General features: G+C 37.4%; 2 protein-coding genes across 3 annotated transcripts in view; both read left to right on the top strand.

Annotated features, from left to right (window-relative positions):
• The window catches only part of osbpl5 (oxysterol binding protein-like 5), a 70,523-nt gene that overhangs the window by 6,668 nt on the left and 44,334 nt on the right, over positions 1 to 19,521 (top strand). The gene's annotated exons all lie outside the window — the stretch shown is intronic.
• LOC120463099 (calpain-1 catalytic subunit-like) lies at positions 243 to 4,106 on the top strand. Of its 2 annotated transcripts, none has more exons than XM_039651917.2 (4): positions 243 to 950; positions 1,800 to 1,840; positions 1,951 to 2,148; positions 3,519 to 4,106. In XM_039651917.2, the coding sequence occupies exons 2-4, from the start codon at positions 1,836 to 1,838 to the stop codon at positions 3,556 to 3,558; spliced, it is 243 nt and encodes an 80-aa protein (XP_039507851.2). In that variant the 5' UTR covers positions 243 to 950; positions 1,800 to 1,835; the 3' UTR covers positions 3,559 to 4,106. The 2 variants fall into 2 exon arrangements, with proteins under 2 accessions (XP_039507851.2, XP_039507861.2); XM_039651927.2 differs by having other exon boundaries at positions 1,797 to 1,840.

The raw sequence follows: 19,521 nt of genomic DNA, 5'->3' as shown, positions 1-19,521 counted from the left end.
ATCAGCTCAGTACCAGCATGAAATATTTAAAAAAGAGAAAGCGCAGCAGCTGTTTTCATCTGTCCAGGGGCGGTTGGCTGATTTTTGCAATGTTTTATATATATATGTGCTTTTCAGAAAAGGTACAGAAACGCAATGTAATAAACACATCTATGTTGTGAGCTTTAGTTGCTAATCTCTGCCTTTAGGAGTTTAATATCAGCCATGCTGTATTTGTCTTCCATTGAGTAAAGTAGAGCCGGCACACGACCGACCTTCAACGTTGAAATATGGTTGAAATAACGTCAGTTGTTGTTTCAACGTTGAAACAACGTTGATACAACGTTTAATGTTAAATGGTTGAAAAACAACCAGTACATGACCAACCTTCAACGTTGAAATTTGGTTGAAATAATGTCAGTTGTTGTTTCAACGTTGAAACAACGTTGATACAACGTTTGATGTTAAATGGTTGAAAACATGACCAACCTTCAACGTTGAAATATGGTTGAAATAATGCCAGTTGTTTTTTTCAATGTTGAAACTACGTTGAAATAATGTTTAATGCTAAATGGTTGAAACAGGGTCAAAAAAACACTTATAAATCAACTTTGATATTTTTTTTAAGATCTATGTTGAATCAATTAATGTATGTACAGAATAAATTATTTCTTCCTTTTAAATTATTATTAAGATCATTATTATTATTATTTTATAATCATTTTACATTTTTATCATGAACCTTCTAATATAAATATTACCGGTATAAAACAATTCCTATTGGTTTTAACCTTATTTGCTTTCATGATTATGATTGGTTAATCTTTCTGTCATTCATGAAACTGGCCAATGAAACGGTGCGCGCCTATTTCATTTTGAAAATATGACCGTTATCCTGACCGTCTTTCTGATTGCGAGACTGACCAAGAGAAGAGCACGATAGAAAGTGATCTGCGGCCGCGGACCTAAAGGTAAGTCTGATTTCACAAATATACGCAAGGTCATGACTTAGACTTAATGCATGTCAGTGCTTGGAAAAATGCAGTTTGTTGAATGAATTTCTTAACTCGATATTCAGGAAATGCTTTTCCACATTAATTTGTGTCGCGGAGGCCTACTTTTACAAATGTCGATTGAGGTAACGTTACTTGTGCCGCTTCATTGTCTTTTTGTGTTTTTGCGGTTGCTACGTCGATTTTCAGGGAGAAGATATTATACGTGTGTAAGTTACACAGATAAAAAAAAATCAGGAAACAAAAGCTTAACGTTCGATAAGCTATTTTTTCTGTTTAGTAGTCGTCGTCATTACTGTCCATTCACAGTAATATCGCGAGATTCAGCCAAGGGAAGGAGAATGAACGAGATGGGCGATATGGAAAACAATATCCAATCGAGTTTATTTTATGTCTTAAATATGATTCACAATATTATCACGATTCTTTTTCATGTTAGTTTTACTGTTTTGCAAGTTTTCTGAGCAAATAATTGTTTAATTAGACTATGTTGCACAGATTATGTGCCTTTTGTAGATTTTTAAACCTAACGTTACATGTATTTTTATAATATTAGTAACTGTAAAGGGGTTAACGTTAGTTACTGCTAATAAAATACTGTAAGCAAATTAGTCCTAATTTCTAAGTTAATGTGTGTCTCATAGCAACTAAAATGTACTTTTACTTTAGTTATTTTAACTTTTAATTGTGTGATTTTTAATGCTTTAAAGAGCAATTTTAGATTGTAATGTTCTGCTATCTAATCTGTTAACTATAAAAGGTACAAAGTTTTTTATTTTTAATTTGTATTATTTCTTCCCTAAGCAGTCGGGGCAGTGCTCGGTGGCTCCCTTGCGTCAATAAATGAGGTACGATGAGAGGCCGTTTGAATGACTGAATTTTAGATTGTGAGATATTTCAGAGTTTTGACCCTCAGGATTTCAACCCTCAGTTGATGCTGTGTGTGTTTCTCGGGCAGGTCGGCCATACACCTGAAGCGAGATTTCTTCCTCAGTCACGTGTCCAGCGCTCGCTCTGAGCTCTTCATCAACCTGCGGGAGGTGAGCTCACGCTTTCGTTTGCTGGCCGGAGAGGACATCGTGTTGTCCACTTTCAAGCCCAGCAAAGAGGGAGACTTCGTGCTCAGAGTTTTCTCAGAGAAACCAGCCAACTCACAGTGAGTCCTGCATTTTACAGCATGAAACCGCTATTAGTCGGAATTAAAAAATAAGGTTTGTTTATGGGGTCCAGAATTATTTTTCACTGGCCGTGCACATCTATTTTGCATAATTTTCTTAAAGGGATACTCCACTGTTTTTTGTTTTTTTTTCTTATTAAACTGTTATTCCCTTAACCAAGACGAGTTGATGCATACCTCTCTCGTCTCAGTGCGTGCACGCGAGACACTTTGATAGCACATAGTTCAGCGCAGTTCATTCAATAGGGGCCAAGCAGAGACCAAACACCTCCACGTTTTCCCTATTTAAATACAGTTATACGAGTAGAGTAACTCGACCTAGGATGGTGACACAAAATAAAACGTTGCGCTTTTCTAATCGTGTAAAGTGGATAGCTATAATGTATGGCGGAATACCACAGCAAGTGCTTGGGAGCACTTCGACTCGGCGCATATATATCTATGGACTATCTATGGCGCAGTAATATCATATCATCATCACTCATGAAAAGTCCTCTCTCCCTATCCGGAGTGATGATATTACTGCGCTGAGGGAAAACGCAGAGTTGTTTGGTCGCTTCTCTGCTTGGACCCTATTGGATGACCTGGGCCAGTTAAGTGCGATCACAGTGTCTCGTGCACCAGAGCGTTTGAGCGCACGCACTGAGACGAGTGAGGTATGTATCAACTCGCCTTAGTTAAGGAATAACATAGTTTAATATGAAAAAACGGTGGAGTATCCCTTTAAAAAGACGATGAAAATTGCATTATTTATCTTTTTTAACTGTTACTGCAAACTGCGGAGCTCATGCTGTCACTCAAAGCATCATATCCATATTTTTGTTTTAGTTGAATCAAAAGGCATGTGTCTGAATCTGGCTTTCTAACTAAACTTTTAGTGATTTTTGATCCCCTGCCCAATAAATCTTGCTCATAAAAAAATGGTGAAAAACTGTTTAACAGTATAACTCCACCATCAAATATTATGTATTTCACAGTCTTTGTAACATGTTTAAACAATGCATTTCTAACATTTATGTGTTTACAATTCACAAATTTTCAAATTTTACTTTACACAGACTTTGACAAAACTAGAAGTAATTAAATTTTAATCGACCGTTTTTTTTTTTTTACAATCCCATTCCCACTGTGGGAAAGACCCAGCCCAATCAGCCCAAAATATTATATATATATTTTTAGACAATTTTCAAAATAGTTTTATCAGTGTCCTGTACTTTCTAGTTATGGCATATGAAATTCATACTTAATTTTTATAGATGGCGAACCATAAAAAAAATGGAGACGGCAAAATGCTTGCAATGACGCTTTCTAGTAGTGACTCAGAGGATCATTTTTTTGTTTCTGCCCAGGCTGGTGTTTGTGCAACCATCAGTTCTGAAAACCTTCTGAGAGAAGATTGTGCAGGAAGTATTGCTGACAGTAATCTTGAGAATCTTGATCTGGATGACCAACAGCACAGCAGTGAAAGTGATGACACTGAAACAGGCTCCTCTTCAGATGAAATCAGAGAGTTATGGAGTGATTTGGCAAAATGGGCGGTTCGGAATAAAACAACACGGACATCTGTAGATGAGCTCCTTTCTGTGCTGAGACATTGCCTGCCTAAGGATGCCAGAACACTTTTGGGGACTCCTCGCCATGTTGATGCACAGAATTTTGTGGTGGTATTTCGGTCTTGAGTCTAGGCTTCTGAAAGTATGTTCACAGTACCCAGAGAAAATTATGTTGAGAGAAAGTCATGTCCTTCTCAATTTTAACATTTATGGTTTGTCAGTGTTACGGTTTATGTATTTTTGGTCAAAGACTTAATCAAGTTTCCTAACGATATTTGTAATTATTTTTATAAGCTATTCTGTGAATGATTGCAGTGTGTATGAAATTTGAATGAAAAGCTTTTTCCCTCTGCAGTCTGAAATCATTAAACCCTTAAGAAAATGCTTTGTTGTTGAATGAGATTTTTTTTCAATACATTATGTGAAAGTGTAAAATGTACAATATAGATGTATATTTAGATTCTAAGGAAATGTATTTTTCCATTTGGTTTAATTATTAAACTTTTTCTTTAAAAAATGAAGCATCTCATCCCTGCACTGTAGATATATGAACATCTAATTGTTACAACGTTTTTATGCTGTCCAATTGCAAATCATGCAAATTAAGTTTTATTAGTTGCTGAAAATACTAAATATGGTCCGAAAAAAAAGTTAACAGTTCAGTGTTGACCTTTAACCAAAATTACAGGAAGGCTACGCGGGTACAGGATTAAAATATCAACGCGGATTCAATCGAAAGGTGATTCAACGTCGACAGTAGACCATAACTTGAAAGGTAAGAGTGAAACGACGTCGCGATTTCAACGGTGAATCAACGTTGTTTCTTCCTCGGTGAAACGACGTCACAATATCAACGTTGATCCGTTTTGCAAAATCGAAAGGTAATTCACCGTTGATCCAACCATGGTACCTGACGTTGTTTCAACGTTGAATCAACGTTGAAATGCCGGCTGGGGTAGCTCATGGCATGTTTGCATAGCGTGTATGTGCACAAAACCAAACATCCTTCTTTTCCTTCCTTTACGAACCATGATTTGATTTTACTTTTACAATGCAGTTTAAGCCCCAGAATTACGAGATTTGAATCTGCCATCTTTGCTCATGGGACCACAGAAATGATTGTCAAAGGAGAAATATACTTTTCGGGCCTAGAATGGTGCTAGCAGGTGCTAACTGCTAATGCTAACTAGTCAAACATTGGCCGCTTGGTGCATGATTATCGTAAATACTATGGATACACTATGTGTTGTGTACCCCATGTCTGTCAAAATTCAATAAATCTGCTCATAATAGGTTATTGTTCATGCTGCATTTGTCATCATCTAGCAGTCCCTTAAATCATTTATCATAACAATGGTCTAGCCTAAGGGGTTTCTTTTCTCTTGCCTATTTTCGTTGTCTCATTTATCCATTTTACCTGATTTATAAAGCCATGAATACAGAGGAAGCTTCTAGATTATCTCTCTCTTCCTCCCTCATAAAGTGTATATGGCATCAGATGCTCCAGGCTGCTGTTTAAGTTCTCCCAGCCCTGACGTTCAACGTTTGAAGCAGTGGAAGACATCCTGCCCCAGTTTTTCTCCTTCGAGACTGCAGTGTGACTATGTTAAAAGAGTGTGTGCTATTCTGGCTTAGAATGACACAGCAAAGTGCAGAGAAAGATGGGGAAACTATGTAGGGCATTTTAGATCTATAGTGGAAAGAGAATATAATGATGGAACTGGAAAATATCATAAATTACCACCCATGAGCTCCGCAACTTAACATTTTAGAGTGTGTGTGCTACCTGCTAGTCCATTACAGTAAAGTCCACAACAAAATTTATGGCAGTGTGTAAACAAATGTTTCAATGCTAGTTTTAGCTTCTGTATCCGCATGCACAACCATAGACATAAAAACTACAAAGACTAGAAGTTAATTTTAGTGAAATTGCTAAATTAGACCCAATAAATTATTATTAATAACATTTAACATGTACATTAACTGCTAGTCCATTATCCAACGCCCACAGCATATTTTACAAAAGTAAACATAACGCTTCATGCTAGCTAGCCATTTAGGCTCTATATCTGCATATAAGCACTCTATATCTGTCACAAAGATCACAATGTGTAGGTGTTAATTTAGCTTTTGAAATGGCTAAATTAGACCCCATAAATTCTACAGGTATTTTTGTAGCATTCGGTGCGAGTAATGTGTTCACACTGAAAATTCCAGAAAGAAAAAGTGTACTTCAAATACCTAGATGATGCACTTAATTAAGTGGGTCAAAAACATGTGTGGAATGTTAGACACTTAATGCACTTAACAGTCGCAGCTTTCCGTATGTAGCAGAGGGGGCGGGGCTATCAGAAGCCGATGTTGGATGACATATTAACCTTGGAAAATTCGTGCACTAGACCAGCGGTTCTCAGTTACCCCACTCTGCATATTTTTAATGTCGCTCTGTAACACACCGGATTCATTTATGACCATAACATGTTTTATGCAAGTAGTTCTGGTTAAAGGGATACTCCACTTTTTTTTGGAAATAGGCTCATTTTACAACTCCCTCAGAGTTAAACAGTTGGGTTTTACCATTTTTGAATCCATTCAGCCGATTTTCTGATATTTTGAAGAATATCAGTAACCAGACAGTTTCTGGTCCCATTGAAAAAGTATATACTATGAAAGTCAATGGGAGCAGAAACTGTCTGGTTACTGATATTCTTCTAAATATCAGAAAATCGGCTGAATTAGGGATGCAAATTATCGATTAATTAATTAATCATTAGTTGATCAACCTTATCGATCGTTTAACGATTAACTGATACGCGCCTATTTTCCTGGGAATGTAAATTTCTCATGGTATCAATTTAACATAAAAAGCAAAATATTGCTTATATACTGAATAAAAACGCATGTTATATTGCTCAATTGATGTTTTATTGTAAGAGTTGGGATACGTCACGGATAATGGCATTTATGTAGTTTAAAAAAATACATAAAATATGTACAGCAAAATATACAACTTGTAACGAGTGGAAATAAGGTGTGGCCCCTTTAAGAGCTGCGTACGCATGTGCCGTGCGCCTCGAACACCCTTTTGCTGTCTATGCGAACACCCCATGAACGTGTGACAGACAGTTAGATTAGTTTCCTGGGAAAAATAACACACCGGAAGATAGGGTTAAAAATGGGAGAAACCTGGGGAAAACGGGAGTGTTGATCATTAAGGGCTAAGTTATCATTAGAATGGCTGGATTTTCGAGGTTAGCGTTTTTGTTTTAGTTTGTGTCGGCTCTCTCACGTGAGCATCTCGTGTCACGTTCTCAATGTTCAATTAGCCGACAGTTAATTTAACTTAATCGAGTAAATACTTGTCGACAATTAATTTAATTTAAGTTGTAATTTAAGTTAGGAGTTGTAAAATTAGCCTATTTCCTATTAGCTTCATGCTAGTGTTTCATGCTACAGTAGCAAGCAGTATAGACCTTTTTCACAAAAACCGGAAATACGTAATCATTGTGGAAACGGAGTTCCCGTCAACTGTCGACACATTAGAAAAACCTACTCTGGGAGGAGAAAATTGATCAGAGAGTCTTCAAAACTTCGAAAAAATGTAAAGTTGCCATGGTCCAGTTGTTGATGACTTTGTAAAATGCTGTGGTGATGCTTGTCTGCAGCTGATGTATCTAAGACCAAAGATATGACTATTGATTTCAGAACTGAAGCTCATTCTTCCCAATATACGTTCATTAAAGGTAAGAAGGTGGAGTGTGTGGAAAGTTATTCATATTTAGGGAGTATTATTTACAAAAAAAACTGCATTTTGATGTGAATACCAGAAAGAAGTCTGTCAGTTTTATTCAACAGTTATCCTGAATTTTTTGCACTGCTGTTGCTATAGAACGATCAAAGATGAAGAAAAATTATACAAATATTAATTTATCCCTTGTACACTCAGATTGTTAAATACTCAGATGGTATATATTAATATTTTTAATTTATATGTAGCCCACTGTTGTGTGTTCTTATTTATCTTGTTTTATATTGTGGTGTATATTTTTATGTGCTTATTCCGCTGGATACAAATATCTTAATAAAGTTGAACATGAACTAACGTTACTTCAAAAATACACAAAACATAAAAAATAAACAAACAATGACGGCTTATTAGTAAATGGTGACATGAGAAGTACAGAAGATCACAGGATCAATAACATCCCGCCAGATTGCCTGAATCCAGTTCCTTCGAACTTCATCGACAGGTAACTGACGAGGGAAGGAATGAAAACGACAGGTATGGCTGCTTTTGGGAATAACCAAAAAGATCGGTACGCAACAACTCTCACTAGTTGCCTTCGGCGCTATCTGTTATGAATGGAGCGGAAGAAGATTACCACGACAATTGCGTATTTCCGGTCACAAATACGGAAGTTGTGAGAAAGGTCTATTAAAGTCGCAATGAAATCCAAATTTAAGTATTATGTCTTACGGGAGTGCTGTGATAAAAACAAAACTCTTTTGGCAATTTAAAAAGGGGTAGGAGTTGCTTGATACAGTATGTCCCACCCTATTATCCTGTTTCAGTGGACCTTACATCAACACACTGAATAACGCTGCGTGTTTCAAGGCACTTCAGTTGGCCTTTAAGCTTTAATTGTTTATAAATACGACCTAGTCAATAATATTTCAAAGGAGTGAACATTGAATCTGAGCGTGATCCAGAATTGGTCACAGATTCGAAGAAACGAAATGGATCACAGTGTTCCCTTCATGTTATGCCATCTGGAAACGCAGATCTTTGTGCAGTGGCGGAGAACGCTTCCTCAGAGATTGGGCCATCCTGAGGTGTAATTGGCCCCTCTAGATGTTCCATCCAAGGTACATAAACACTCCAATCAAGTCTGTACTTAACGCCTGACTGTGCTTCATGAAGAGTAAACAAGTCTGTTCTCCTTCTTATGTCGGAAGAACGCTTAGGGAAGAAAGACAATATAAACATACAAGAGGTGAATTGTGAGGAGGAAGAAATCCAGGCAGGGATGTGCCAAGTTCTTCCCAGCTCATATCCAAAAATCATGTAGACAAGTTATAAAATGGCTACAACAGTGTCAAGTGGTACGATTAAAGGGATGCTATTCAGTTTTTTTTAGCTTAACTGAACAGCTTCGGAGATATTGAAATGGTTATATGACTTCTTTCGGGTTGAATAATGGCCGTCTCACGGTCTTCAAAAGGACATGCGCTTCAATCCGTTGCGGAGACTGAGACTCTCTATATTTGTTACGGTGAAATCACAAAACCTAAAGCACAAAAAACGTGTCCCTGCTTGATATACAACCACTAATAAACAATCGGTTTTGATGAGGAAAATAAACTATCCCAGATAGCAAACTGACATTGAATCAACTTGGAAACATGACATCGAAACAACGTTGATCTGACATTGTTTTGCTCATCGAATTAACGTTGAACCAACGTCAGACGCGTCATTCTTCAAAACTAACGGAAAATCAACTTGAAATCAACGTTGTTTCAACGTTATGAAAGCAAACCAATTTTCGATTTTCATTTAGCTTTGAAGAATGCCGCGTCTGACGTTGGTTCAACGTTAATTCGATGAGCAAAATCAACGTTGTTTCAATGTCATGAGAGACGTCGTTTCCACGTTGATTCAATGTCAGTTTGCTGTCTGGGTATACCACTACCCAGATAGCAAACTGACATTGAATCAACGTGGAAATATGACATCGAAACAACGTTGATCTGACATTGTTTTGCTCATCGAATTTACGTTGAACCAACGTCAGATGCGTCATTCTTTCAAAACTAACGGAAAATCAACTTGAAATCAACGCGTTGTTTCAACGTTATGAAAGCAAACCAATTTTCGATTTCATTTAGCTTTGAAGAATGCCGCGTCTGACGTTGGTTCAACGTTAATTCGATGAGCAAATCAACGCTGTTTCAATGTCATGAGAGACGTCGTTTCCACGTTGATTCAATGTCAGTTTGCTATCTGGGTAGTGCCGATGACACACTTGACAAAAGTTCTGCCACTGGACCATTAAAGTTCATGGGGATAATTGTCGGATCTATATATTTAATCACATGAACATTCTCACCACTAACAACATATATTAGATCTCATTAAACGGCAAATTAAATACAATGTACTATTGTATACTATAGCCCCTTTCACACATAGATTCCGTAAAATACATGGATAATGTGACCCGGCATTTGTCCCGGGATTGTTTGGTTTCGGTTCATTCACACTGCCAGTGATTTGCCGGGATATGTGAGTGCGTTCACACACAACCCGGAAAGATCCCGGAAAGACACATGACGTCATGAGACGTGTAACGTACGTGTCAAACATGTACACGCGCATACCGTTCACAAAGCTGTTGAACGATCTCCGCCTCAGTGCGGATAGTGAGGAGTTCCTCGTCTCTGCTTCGTTCCAGTTTGCAGACATTTGTTCGTCCTTTCTTTGTTGATGACGAACACAAACTTCCTTCTAAGAGCAACAGAGTCGTGCGATGGCACGAGCGTCATCACTATGACACACCCCTTACGGCATTGGTCCTGGCTTTTGTTCACACAGCGCGCGTTCCGGGACTGTTACTAGGTCCCCAACCCGGCATTGATGCCGGTATCAATCCCGGGTCGTGTTTGCGTTCACACAGAAGGTGTTCTGGCTATTTCCCGGGATCAATGCGCTGTGTGAAGGGGGCTTATGTAAGTGGTGTTTACGTCATTACCGTTAAACACAAGCGACTCTAGGGGTCGCTGTTTGACAAAAACGGAATTCCTGCAGGGTGTCCCTTTAAAGATCATCAGATGAGGAAATATATCTGCTAAAAATGCCAATTTTGTGATTATTTACTCGCCCTCACGCTGTTCCAAACTGTTATCTTTTTTTCTGTGGAACCCAGTATCAATATATAACAGCAGATGGGCTTTAAATGAAATGAGGGTACATTTTTGAAGCATTATAATTTTCATTTTATTTTAGTATTATAGTATTTTGGTATCACCATCTGTACTTTTTTGCCACAGGCTCTCTTTTAGGTTTGAAGAAGGGCTCGTTGCCAAAGTCTTTTCTTTGAAAGTAACGGTACTCCATACAGTGATCTCATATGACATTGAACACATGCAGGGGGGCGAGAGACGGATTTCACGCACCCCTGTGCTCACCAGGCCTCCCCGCTTATGTTTACCTTGGCAACCGACGCAGAGTGTAAACAAACAGGCCAGTGGTGCACCTCTGTAGCGGCAGTGTGTGTGTGTGGTTGGCGGGGGCTGAGTATAGTAACGGCCCATGGGGAGTTGACATACAGAGACGGGTCAGCTGTGTTTTCCCACAAACCATCATTTCATCAGAGAACGCTTATTGTGATTATGGGCATCCTGGCTCTACAAAGTTTTATCTACTTTGTTGTTGTAGTAAGATCAAACTTATTGTTTACATTTTATATTATTATATTAGAATATTTTTTGTCTCTCTAATAAAATAAAAGCAAAGAATCCTAAATAACTATGGTTGATTATATATATTGAGTTGTTACATGATTCCAGATAAAACGTTCTGGATGTTACATGTTAGATCAATTTGATACAATTTGATATTTTGCATGAGAACATTTGAAAATTTGTGTCATTTGGTTCATTTAACGAACGAATTGACTCGGAAAAAGATTTGTTCATCTTGATGAACGAGTTCGAACAGGAGAGTCACAAACGCGCATTACAGAACAGAGCAAGGCGACCATTTGAGCTTATAAAACTTAAACTTTGTTATTTATTTATTAAATGAGCGATCATTTTGCTTGATAAGACCCTTATTCATCGTTTGGAATCGTTTAAAGCCCTTTGAGCAGTTTGCAGTTTGTACTGAAACGGTCTTTTGGACCTTGAACCGTTTGGTTCCCATTGAAGTCCATTATATGGAGAAAAATCCTGGAATGTTTTCATCAAAAACCTTAAATTTCTTTTCGACTGAAAGACATGGACATCTTGGATGACATGGGGTGAGTAAATTATCAGCAAAAGTTTTTTTTTTTTTTTAAAGTGAACTACTCCTTTAAAGTCCCCGTGAACCGGAAGTTGCAAACGATTTTTGTCCAGTGCTGTGACGTATTTCCAAGTGAAACGGAATATTGAACAGGGGCAGGGTTTTACTCTAGCGCTCCTCCTCTCCATCTCTCGCTCATAGCAAACTAACGGTTTGAGGGGAGTGGTTAAGCGTTTCCCCACCCAAACTGTGAAACCTACGTCATCAGAAAAAGAAACCGTTCCAGACCGGAAGTAACTTTTCAGATTTTGATTAAAGATTACCAAGGTAAAACATTTTTTAAATATATTTTTACTTGCACGGATTAATTGTTCACCACAAGACTAGTTATATGCGCTAACAAAGTAAATAGGTTCAATTTTGATTTCACGGGGACTTTAAGTTGCACTCAAGTATCACGCTTGCATTTATGCAGACGGGAACTGTTTTTTTTTTAAAGTTGAAGAGAGACATGAGGTCAATTCTGCTTTTGAGCTCGCTGAGTGAGAGCATATCACCAGACGCCATTTCAGCCTATCAGAGGAATAAGAGGGTGCCGACAGCTGCGTTTCCCCTCTGTGTTTTTGTATAAGGCTCACAGGAATGAGAAATGCTTCTGATTTTCTCTACAGATGATTTTATCTGGCACATTTTAAAATGAAGCTTACCGCACCGATCGTTTTTTGCTGTTATTGTTTTCTCATGAGCACATTTTGAAGGAATTCAGAAGGGGAAACATAAGCTGAATCAATCCAAGCGTAGTTAAAACTTGAACACTTTTTGAGTCCATTTACTGTCAACCGAGAGAGTTTTGGTTGTTTGGTTTGGTTTGTAAATCAGATGATTTACAAGAGATCAGGTGTGCTCCTACAGTAGTCACATTCAAATCCAGACTCAAAACACATCTGTTTAGCTGTGCATTTACTGAATGAGCACTGTGCCACTGTTCGTCCGACTGTTACTGCACTTCATTTTATTCTAAATAGTTTTAATTTACTGTATTTTATTTTTATTATAATTTTTTTTCATTATTTCTTATTTTTTATTCTAAACTGTTTTAATTATTCTGATTTCTTTTGATTATTTAAATTTCTTCTATGTAAAGCACTTTGAATTGCCATTGTGTATGAAATGTGCTATATAAATAAACTTGCCTTGCCTTGCCTTGCCTAAATGGGGCATCTATAATCATTGACCGAGAAAGCGTGATTTGTGTTATGTTTACAAAATGTTATAGTACGTGGTCAAGGTTTCATGGAGTTGACTTTAAAAGACTAAGAATAACTTTGTGATAGGTTAGTAGACAGGGCTGTTGCCTTGTGATTTTTTTTTTAGTGTTGATCATTTACTCACCCTCATGTCGTTTGAGTTTCTTCCATGGAACACACACACAAAAAAAGATGTTTTGAAAAATGTCCACGCAATAAAAGTCCAAAAGACACATTTATTTTTATTGTTTGTGAACATTGTTCAAAATATTTTCTTCTGTCTTCTGCAACAACAAAATAGTAAAACGCACCACTTATTGATGATAAGACTCGTTAATGTTTGCAGGTTTCTTAGCATTGGGTTTAGATCCAAAATATTGCCAAATAGATGCTTTTAAATTTCGCTTTGAAACCAAATCTTCTGCCATCGTCTTGTCAATCAGCTCGCCTCACTCTTGTGATGAATGAAATATGACTCATCCTGCAATTCTATAGGGTCACCCTGAATTGGGCAGTTCTCTAACTCTCTAACTGAACTAAATGTTTTTTTTTTTTACTATAAAAAATCTAAATGGAGGTGCCGCAAGTGATGTTACAAAGACTATCACAGCAAGCCTAATGAGCTATTTTTGGAAGAACTATCCCTTTAATTAATAAGAGGTCTGTATCTCTTTTAATATCCCAGATTTCCAAACTGATATTCTTAGATAATTTCTTACGCAAACTTTACATTGCGAGAAACTCATATTGAATCATAACTACTAAAAAGGCCTCTACTGGGTTGACTTGGTTAATGATGGCCTTTACTGAGTTGACTCATTGGTATAGTGAGCTATTATTTGAGCAAAGTAATACTTTAATGACTGTACTTTGGTGATGTGTGATAGTAGGAAATGGGGGGGAAGCACCCCCTAGTCATTATCAGCATTGTTGCGATCAAGCATTTCTGGCTTCTGAGTTTTCAAGCCAACAATGAGTGATGCAACTCATTGGTTGGATCATTAAACCCCTGACTGCGACTGTCCGTTTGACCTTAAAGGAGGTTGGATCGGGTTCAAACAATGCCAAACCACGCAATGATGACCAGAGCTGATTATTAAATGTGTATGGTTTATAATTCTACCTCTTTTCCTATTTTAATTGAGTGTTTGTCCACAATACATGCGTTTGGTTCTATCCACACTTCAACTACGTTAGCATTCTCTGAAACCAAATGACCATGTGTTAATTATTGCAGTCCAGAGCTGGTTTTCATTGACCATCGTTCAGTCAATAACCTCAGAGGACATCAGGACAGAAATAGTCCTATGGCTCTCTGGGAAAAGGGCATTAAAGGTCAAAATCTTGATGTTTTTTTTTCCATCATGTTAAAGATAGCCATCAGTGATCGCATCCATTAGCATTTGTCTTCTTTCAGGTCAGATTATAAATCATCACATTTTTGTTAATCCAAACTCTGCTTTTACTGTTAAGCTGCTATTTGCTGTATTATTTTATCAGCACTTTAACATGTGGAAAAAAAAAAATATATATATATATATATATTAATCTAATGCGGCAAAAGACTGTTCTTTTTCTCTTGGAAAATCTGGAATTTTGTGTGTGTAAGCGGATAGGCGCGTGTCCTGGCCATATTTCATCCCGAAACCAAAAGAAAGAAATAGGATTTTATTAATTTTTTTATTAACATTGTTTGAGGCATCATTTGATTACTTTAATTGATCACAATTAGGCACAGTTCTCATTACTGTAATATGAAAAACATCATATTAATGTGAAAGAGTTATGTTATTTAAATGAAAAGTGTTTAAGTATTAGTTGTACCTTATATTTATGCTGTTGTAAATGTTTAAATATGCAGGTTTAGCTGAGGTTTGGGGGCCTAAAAACACAAACTTTTGAAAACAAAGTTTCAAAGTGCATGTGCATGCATATTACATGTTCAGTCTATCAACAAGTCTTCTACGTCCCATGCCTTGCGTCAACAGTGGGCGCATCTTCTGGTTCCAAGTAAACAAGCGAGACGTGACACTCACTCATTCATTTGACTTTCGATTAATCATTAATATTTTTACTAAAATGTATTTAATTTGTTTAAATTTTTATCAGTAAAAAATGCAATGAAAATACAAAAATACAGCGTGTTTTTGCACGATGAGTTCTTTATTACAGGAAGATCAACTTGTGGCAGTTAAACTGGACGTTCGGTTATGGCTAAACTTGAAGATATGCGCCGCGGTGCTCTGGAACTTGTAAACCTACACCACAAAACTAGTTGAGGATAAATTATTTAAAATTGGGCAATTCCAGCATCATGGACGTGACATTTGCAGTCAAAACCTGAAATAGGCCTACAAATTCTCAGAAAATGCATTTAGACTATTGAAAATTCTGTTTATATATTTTATTTCAATAATAAAGGAGTCCAGACATTATAAAAATATAACACATGCATTTTATATTTAATATGAGGGAAATACACATGCACGTAACGTGCCACAAAAAAACTTTAACTTTTAGGTGGCAAAATATTTTTTTTGTTATTCTGTGTAATGTGTGAATTACACTGCTCAAACCAAAGTAATACTACCGACCGGATGAAGAAGGGTTGGTTATGAACAGAACATAAAATATTCATTTTATTTCATTTTTCATGCTCAGATTTATGAGGAAAAAACAATGTTACGGACGTGACAGTTCCCTGAAAGCAGCGCTAAAAGACTGTGTTAACTTTCACAGAGACCTCAAACAGAAAGCACTGAGGCTTTATTTAAAGTTAATTTTGTTTTGTATTAATTGTATCTTAAAGGGTTAGTTCACCCCAAAATGAAAATCCTGTAAGACCTTCGTTCATCTTCGGAACAGGAAATTAAGATATTTTTGATGAAATCTGAGAGCTGGATCAATCTTGCATACTAGTCCATAGGCTTCTTGAGGAATTGAAACTTGCCGGCCTTGAAAAGTTATTGAAGTCATCGTTAAAATAGTCCAAGTGACGACAGTGGCTCATTCTTAAGTTTATCAAACGACGAGAACACTTTTTGTGCGCAAAAACAAACAAAAATAACGACTTTATTTCAACTATTCATTTACTTCTCTCTCTGCCTCGAGTCAGGTTACTAGTTTAATAACGTAAGTTATTCTGTTATTGTACGTCACACGCATCACACACATGACCAGCGTCGGCCAATAGTGAGCCTACGTGTGACGTAGCTCTATGCTATCACACTACGTTAACTGACTTGAAGCCCATAGAAGAAAGTTAATAGTTGAAGTAAAGTCGTTATTTTTGTTTGTTTTAGAAAAAGTGTTCTCGTCGCTTGATAAAGTTAAGATTGAGCCACTGTAGTCACTTGGACTATTTTAACAATGTCTTTAATAACTTTTCAAGGCCGGCAAGTTTCAATCCCTCAAGAAGCCTGTGGACTAGTATGGAGGAGTGATCCAGCTCCCAGATTTCATCAAAAATATCTTAATTTGTGTTCCGAAGATGAACAAAGGTCTTACGGGGTTGGAACAACATGAGAGCGAATAAATACTGACAGAATTTTCATTTTTGGATGAACTACCCCTTTAATTGTAATCAATGTTTCATCAACAAATTACCTGGATTTAATAAATAATAATTAAATATCACTGATAATAATCAAGACACAGAGGCGCTGGCGCCTGAACTGCAGCTCGTCTCATAAATGAACCGAAACTCAGCGTCTGCTTGCCTCACAGACCTGAGAAATAAATATAGCCTATATATTAAATTACTGTATATATACTATGAAATATTTACTGTGTGTCATTCATGTTCTGAATATGTTAAAATCTTTAGTCTTAGATTGTTGGATAATAAAATTTGCCACTGAATCGGTTTAGTCCGGTTATATGTACAACCGCGAACAGCACATGTTTGCAAGGTTTGCGACTTAGTTTAAATAGTAAAACATCGGAAAAACACCTAACCACTTCGCTAAATCACACAAAATACCATTGGTATGGTACTTCCGCCGCCTGACAGGAAGTTGCACCCACTTTAATTTTTACAGTAGCGCCCCCTAGAAACAGGTGGATAGGCACAAAGTGTTTCTTTACAAAGTGACATTGCCATCTACTGGCCTGGCATGAATACAGTGTTTTTGTTGTTTTCACGAATTCATGTGAACGCTAATCATTTTGATAATGTTGATAATCTGTACGGGAAAAACGCAAAAGGAACAACTCTTCTGTATTCAGTACATTGTTGGCGTGTAAACTTACCCTAAAACACTCTGAATTGGTCTGGATATTTGAAGGGTATTCGGCTCTATAATCCTGACGTTTGGAAATAAGATGTTGATTATGTTTAGTGCTGTCCTTGATTGCAGTTAGTGCTGATTGGAATGCAAATGGGAAGGATAAGAAACAAGGTTTAATTTCGGAAACCTCAAAAAACTGCAGAAATTAGGCTATGTGGGGTGGTAGCAGAGGGAGGGAGATCTTTTACTGAAATCTTTGAATTCTCTTTCATTTGCTTTGACCTACATAAGACACATTAAAGTCTGTGTTAAATGGAGTGTGTGATGTGATAGGGTTATGATGGAAAGACACAACCTGCTAAAAAAAAAGTGCTGAGGTTCATGCGTGGCACCATTAGCTGGGCTCTAATGCATCACATGCCAATGAATAAATAAAACTCAGACTAAAGCTCTACACTAAAGTGGACACAATAATCCTAGTTTCATAAGAGCCTGCATTCTAGACTGTAGAGCCATTATTTACTCCCCCTCATATCAATCCAAAAATGTTACCCTAAACTTCATTCTGAAGATCACAAAAAGAGAAATGTACTGGTCCATGCAGTTAGAATGAATGGGGACTGGAGCTTTCAGGCTTCAAAACGTATCTTAAAAGTAGTAATGTCTATATTTTTAGTCTTTTGAAGGTGTGTGATAAGTTTGTGTGAGAAGACAGAAATTTAAGTTATTCACTGAAAATCTAGTTGTAATGTCTCATTTTTTGAGTCAGTTCTGTTCAATGAATCATTTGATCTGGTTTACAGAAACAGCCTGAATGATTCATTCAGTATTTAGGCTATGTTTACACGGAAACGATTCTGAAGAGAAAACGCAAAAGTGGCGTTGCGTCATCACTTTTTATTCTGAGTTTAGACGAGCGTTTTGTGTGAGAAATCCGCGTGTAAATGGTGACGCAAACGTGTGTGAAATTCAATGTAGTATGCACTTCAGGCGGCTAGGAGTGCATACTACAACAACACCAAGTCCACGCACCTGAGTACAACCTTCTCTGTCAAGCAGACTTTTGCTTTTTTACCGTTTACACGGTAACGCGGCGGTGGAGCGTGTTTAAGATTTCCACTCTGGAAAAAGTGGTTTCACTTTTTAGCCTCAAAAACGCTGTCGCCGTGTAAACGAAGGGCACATCCGATAAAATATTTTTACGTTTTCACCCGCGAGCGTTCTAATGTAAACAGGGCCTTAGACTTTAACAAACTTGAAAATCAAATCAAAGAAAAAACAAAAAACAACTAGTTTGAAACATTTGAAGGCGAGTAATTAATGACAGGTTGTAAGAATCAGACATTAATTGAACTATTCCTATAATTGTCAGGTGTGGGGTTGAGATAGTAGGATTAAAAACCCATTTTTCCTGCAGTTAAAGGGTTGGTTCAGCCAAAAATGAAAATTAAGTCATTAATTACTCACCCCCATGCTGTATCAACCCCGTAAGACCTTCGTTCATCTTCGGAACACAAATAAAGATATTTTTGATTGAATCTGAGAGCTGGATCAGTCCTACATAGACTGCCTAAGGGACTGGCTCTTGACAGCCCATAAAGTCATTAAAGAAAAGGTTTAAATATCCCATGTGCCTACAGCGGCTCAATTATAAGTTTATCAAGCGACGAGAATACTTTTGTGCGAAAAAAACATAAATAACGACTTTATTCGACTATTCTATTACTTTCTTATGGGCGCATGAGCGAGAACTGAGACGAGGACGTTCTCATTCGTCTACTTGTTACCGGCTGCTCACCGCTTAGGAGTTTTACCGCTACCTACCGTATAAGATGATGTGCTGATATAGCTGGAAGCGCAAAACTTTCTGTTTACAAGCAGAGAAAGATGCGCGCTGTACATACTCTTTTCAGTTTGCGTATTTTCCGCACTATAAGGTGCACTTAAAAGCCTTTAATCTTCTCAAAAAACGACAGTGTTCCTTATAATCCGGAACGCCTTTTATATGGATCATCATTTTATACGGTAGGTGGCGGTAAAACTCCTAAGCGGTGAGCAGCCGGTAACAAGAAGTAGACGAATGAGAACGTCCTCGTCTCAGTTCTCGCGCATGCGCCCATAAGGAAGTAATGGAATAGTGGAATAAAGTCGTTATTTATGTTTTTTTCGCACAAAAAGTAGTCTCGTCGCTTGATAAACTTATAATTGAGCCGCTGTAGACACATGGGATATTTAAACCTTTTCTTTAACGACTTTATGGGCCGTCAAGAGCCAGTCTCTTAGGAAGCCTATGGAAGAGTGATACAGCTCTCAAATTT

This window comes from Pimephales promelas, chromosome 25 (genome assembly GCF_988280905.1).
Source record: "Pimephales promelas chromosome 25, fPimPro1.hap1.1, whole genome shotgun sequence".
NCBI classification, from domain to species: domain Eukaryota; kingdom Metazoa; phylum Chordata; class Actinopteri; order Cypriniformes; family Leuciscidae; genus Pimephales; species Pimephales promelas.
This window is presented reverse-complemented; position numbering and strand designations above follow the sequence as displayed.

What these genes read in the sequence shown, in the direction of transcription:
- LOC120463099 (XM_039651917.2), top strand. An exon ending in GAGAAACCAGCCAACTCACA is followed by an intron (nt 2,149 to 3,518) that starts GTGAGTCCTGCA and finishes GTTTCTGCCCAG; the next exon opens with GCTGGTGTTTGTGCAACCAT.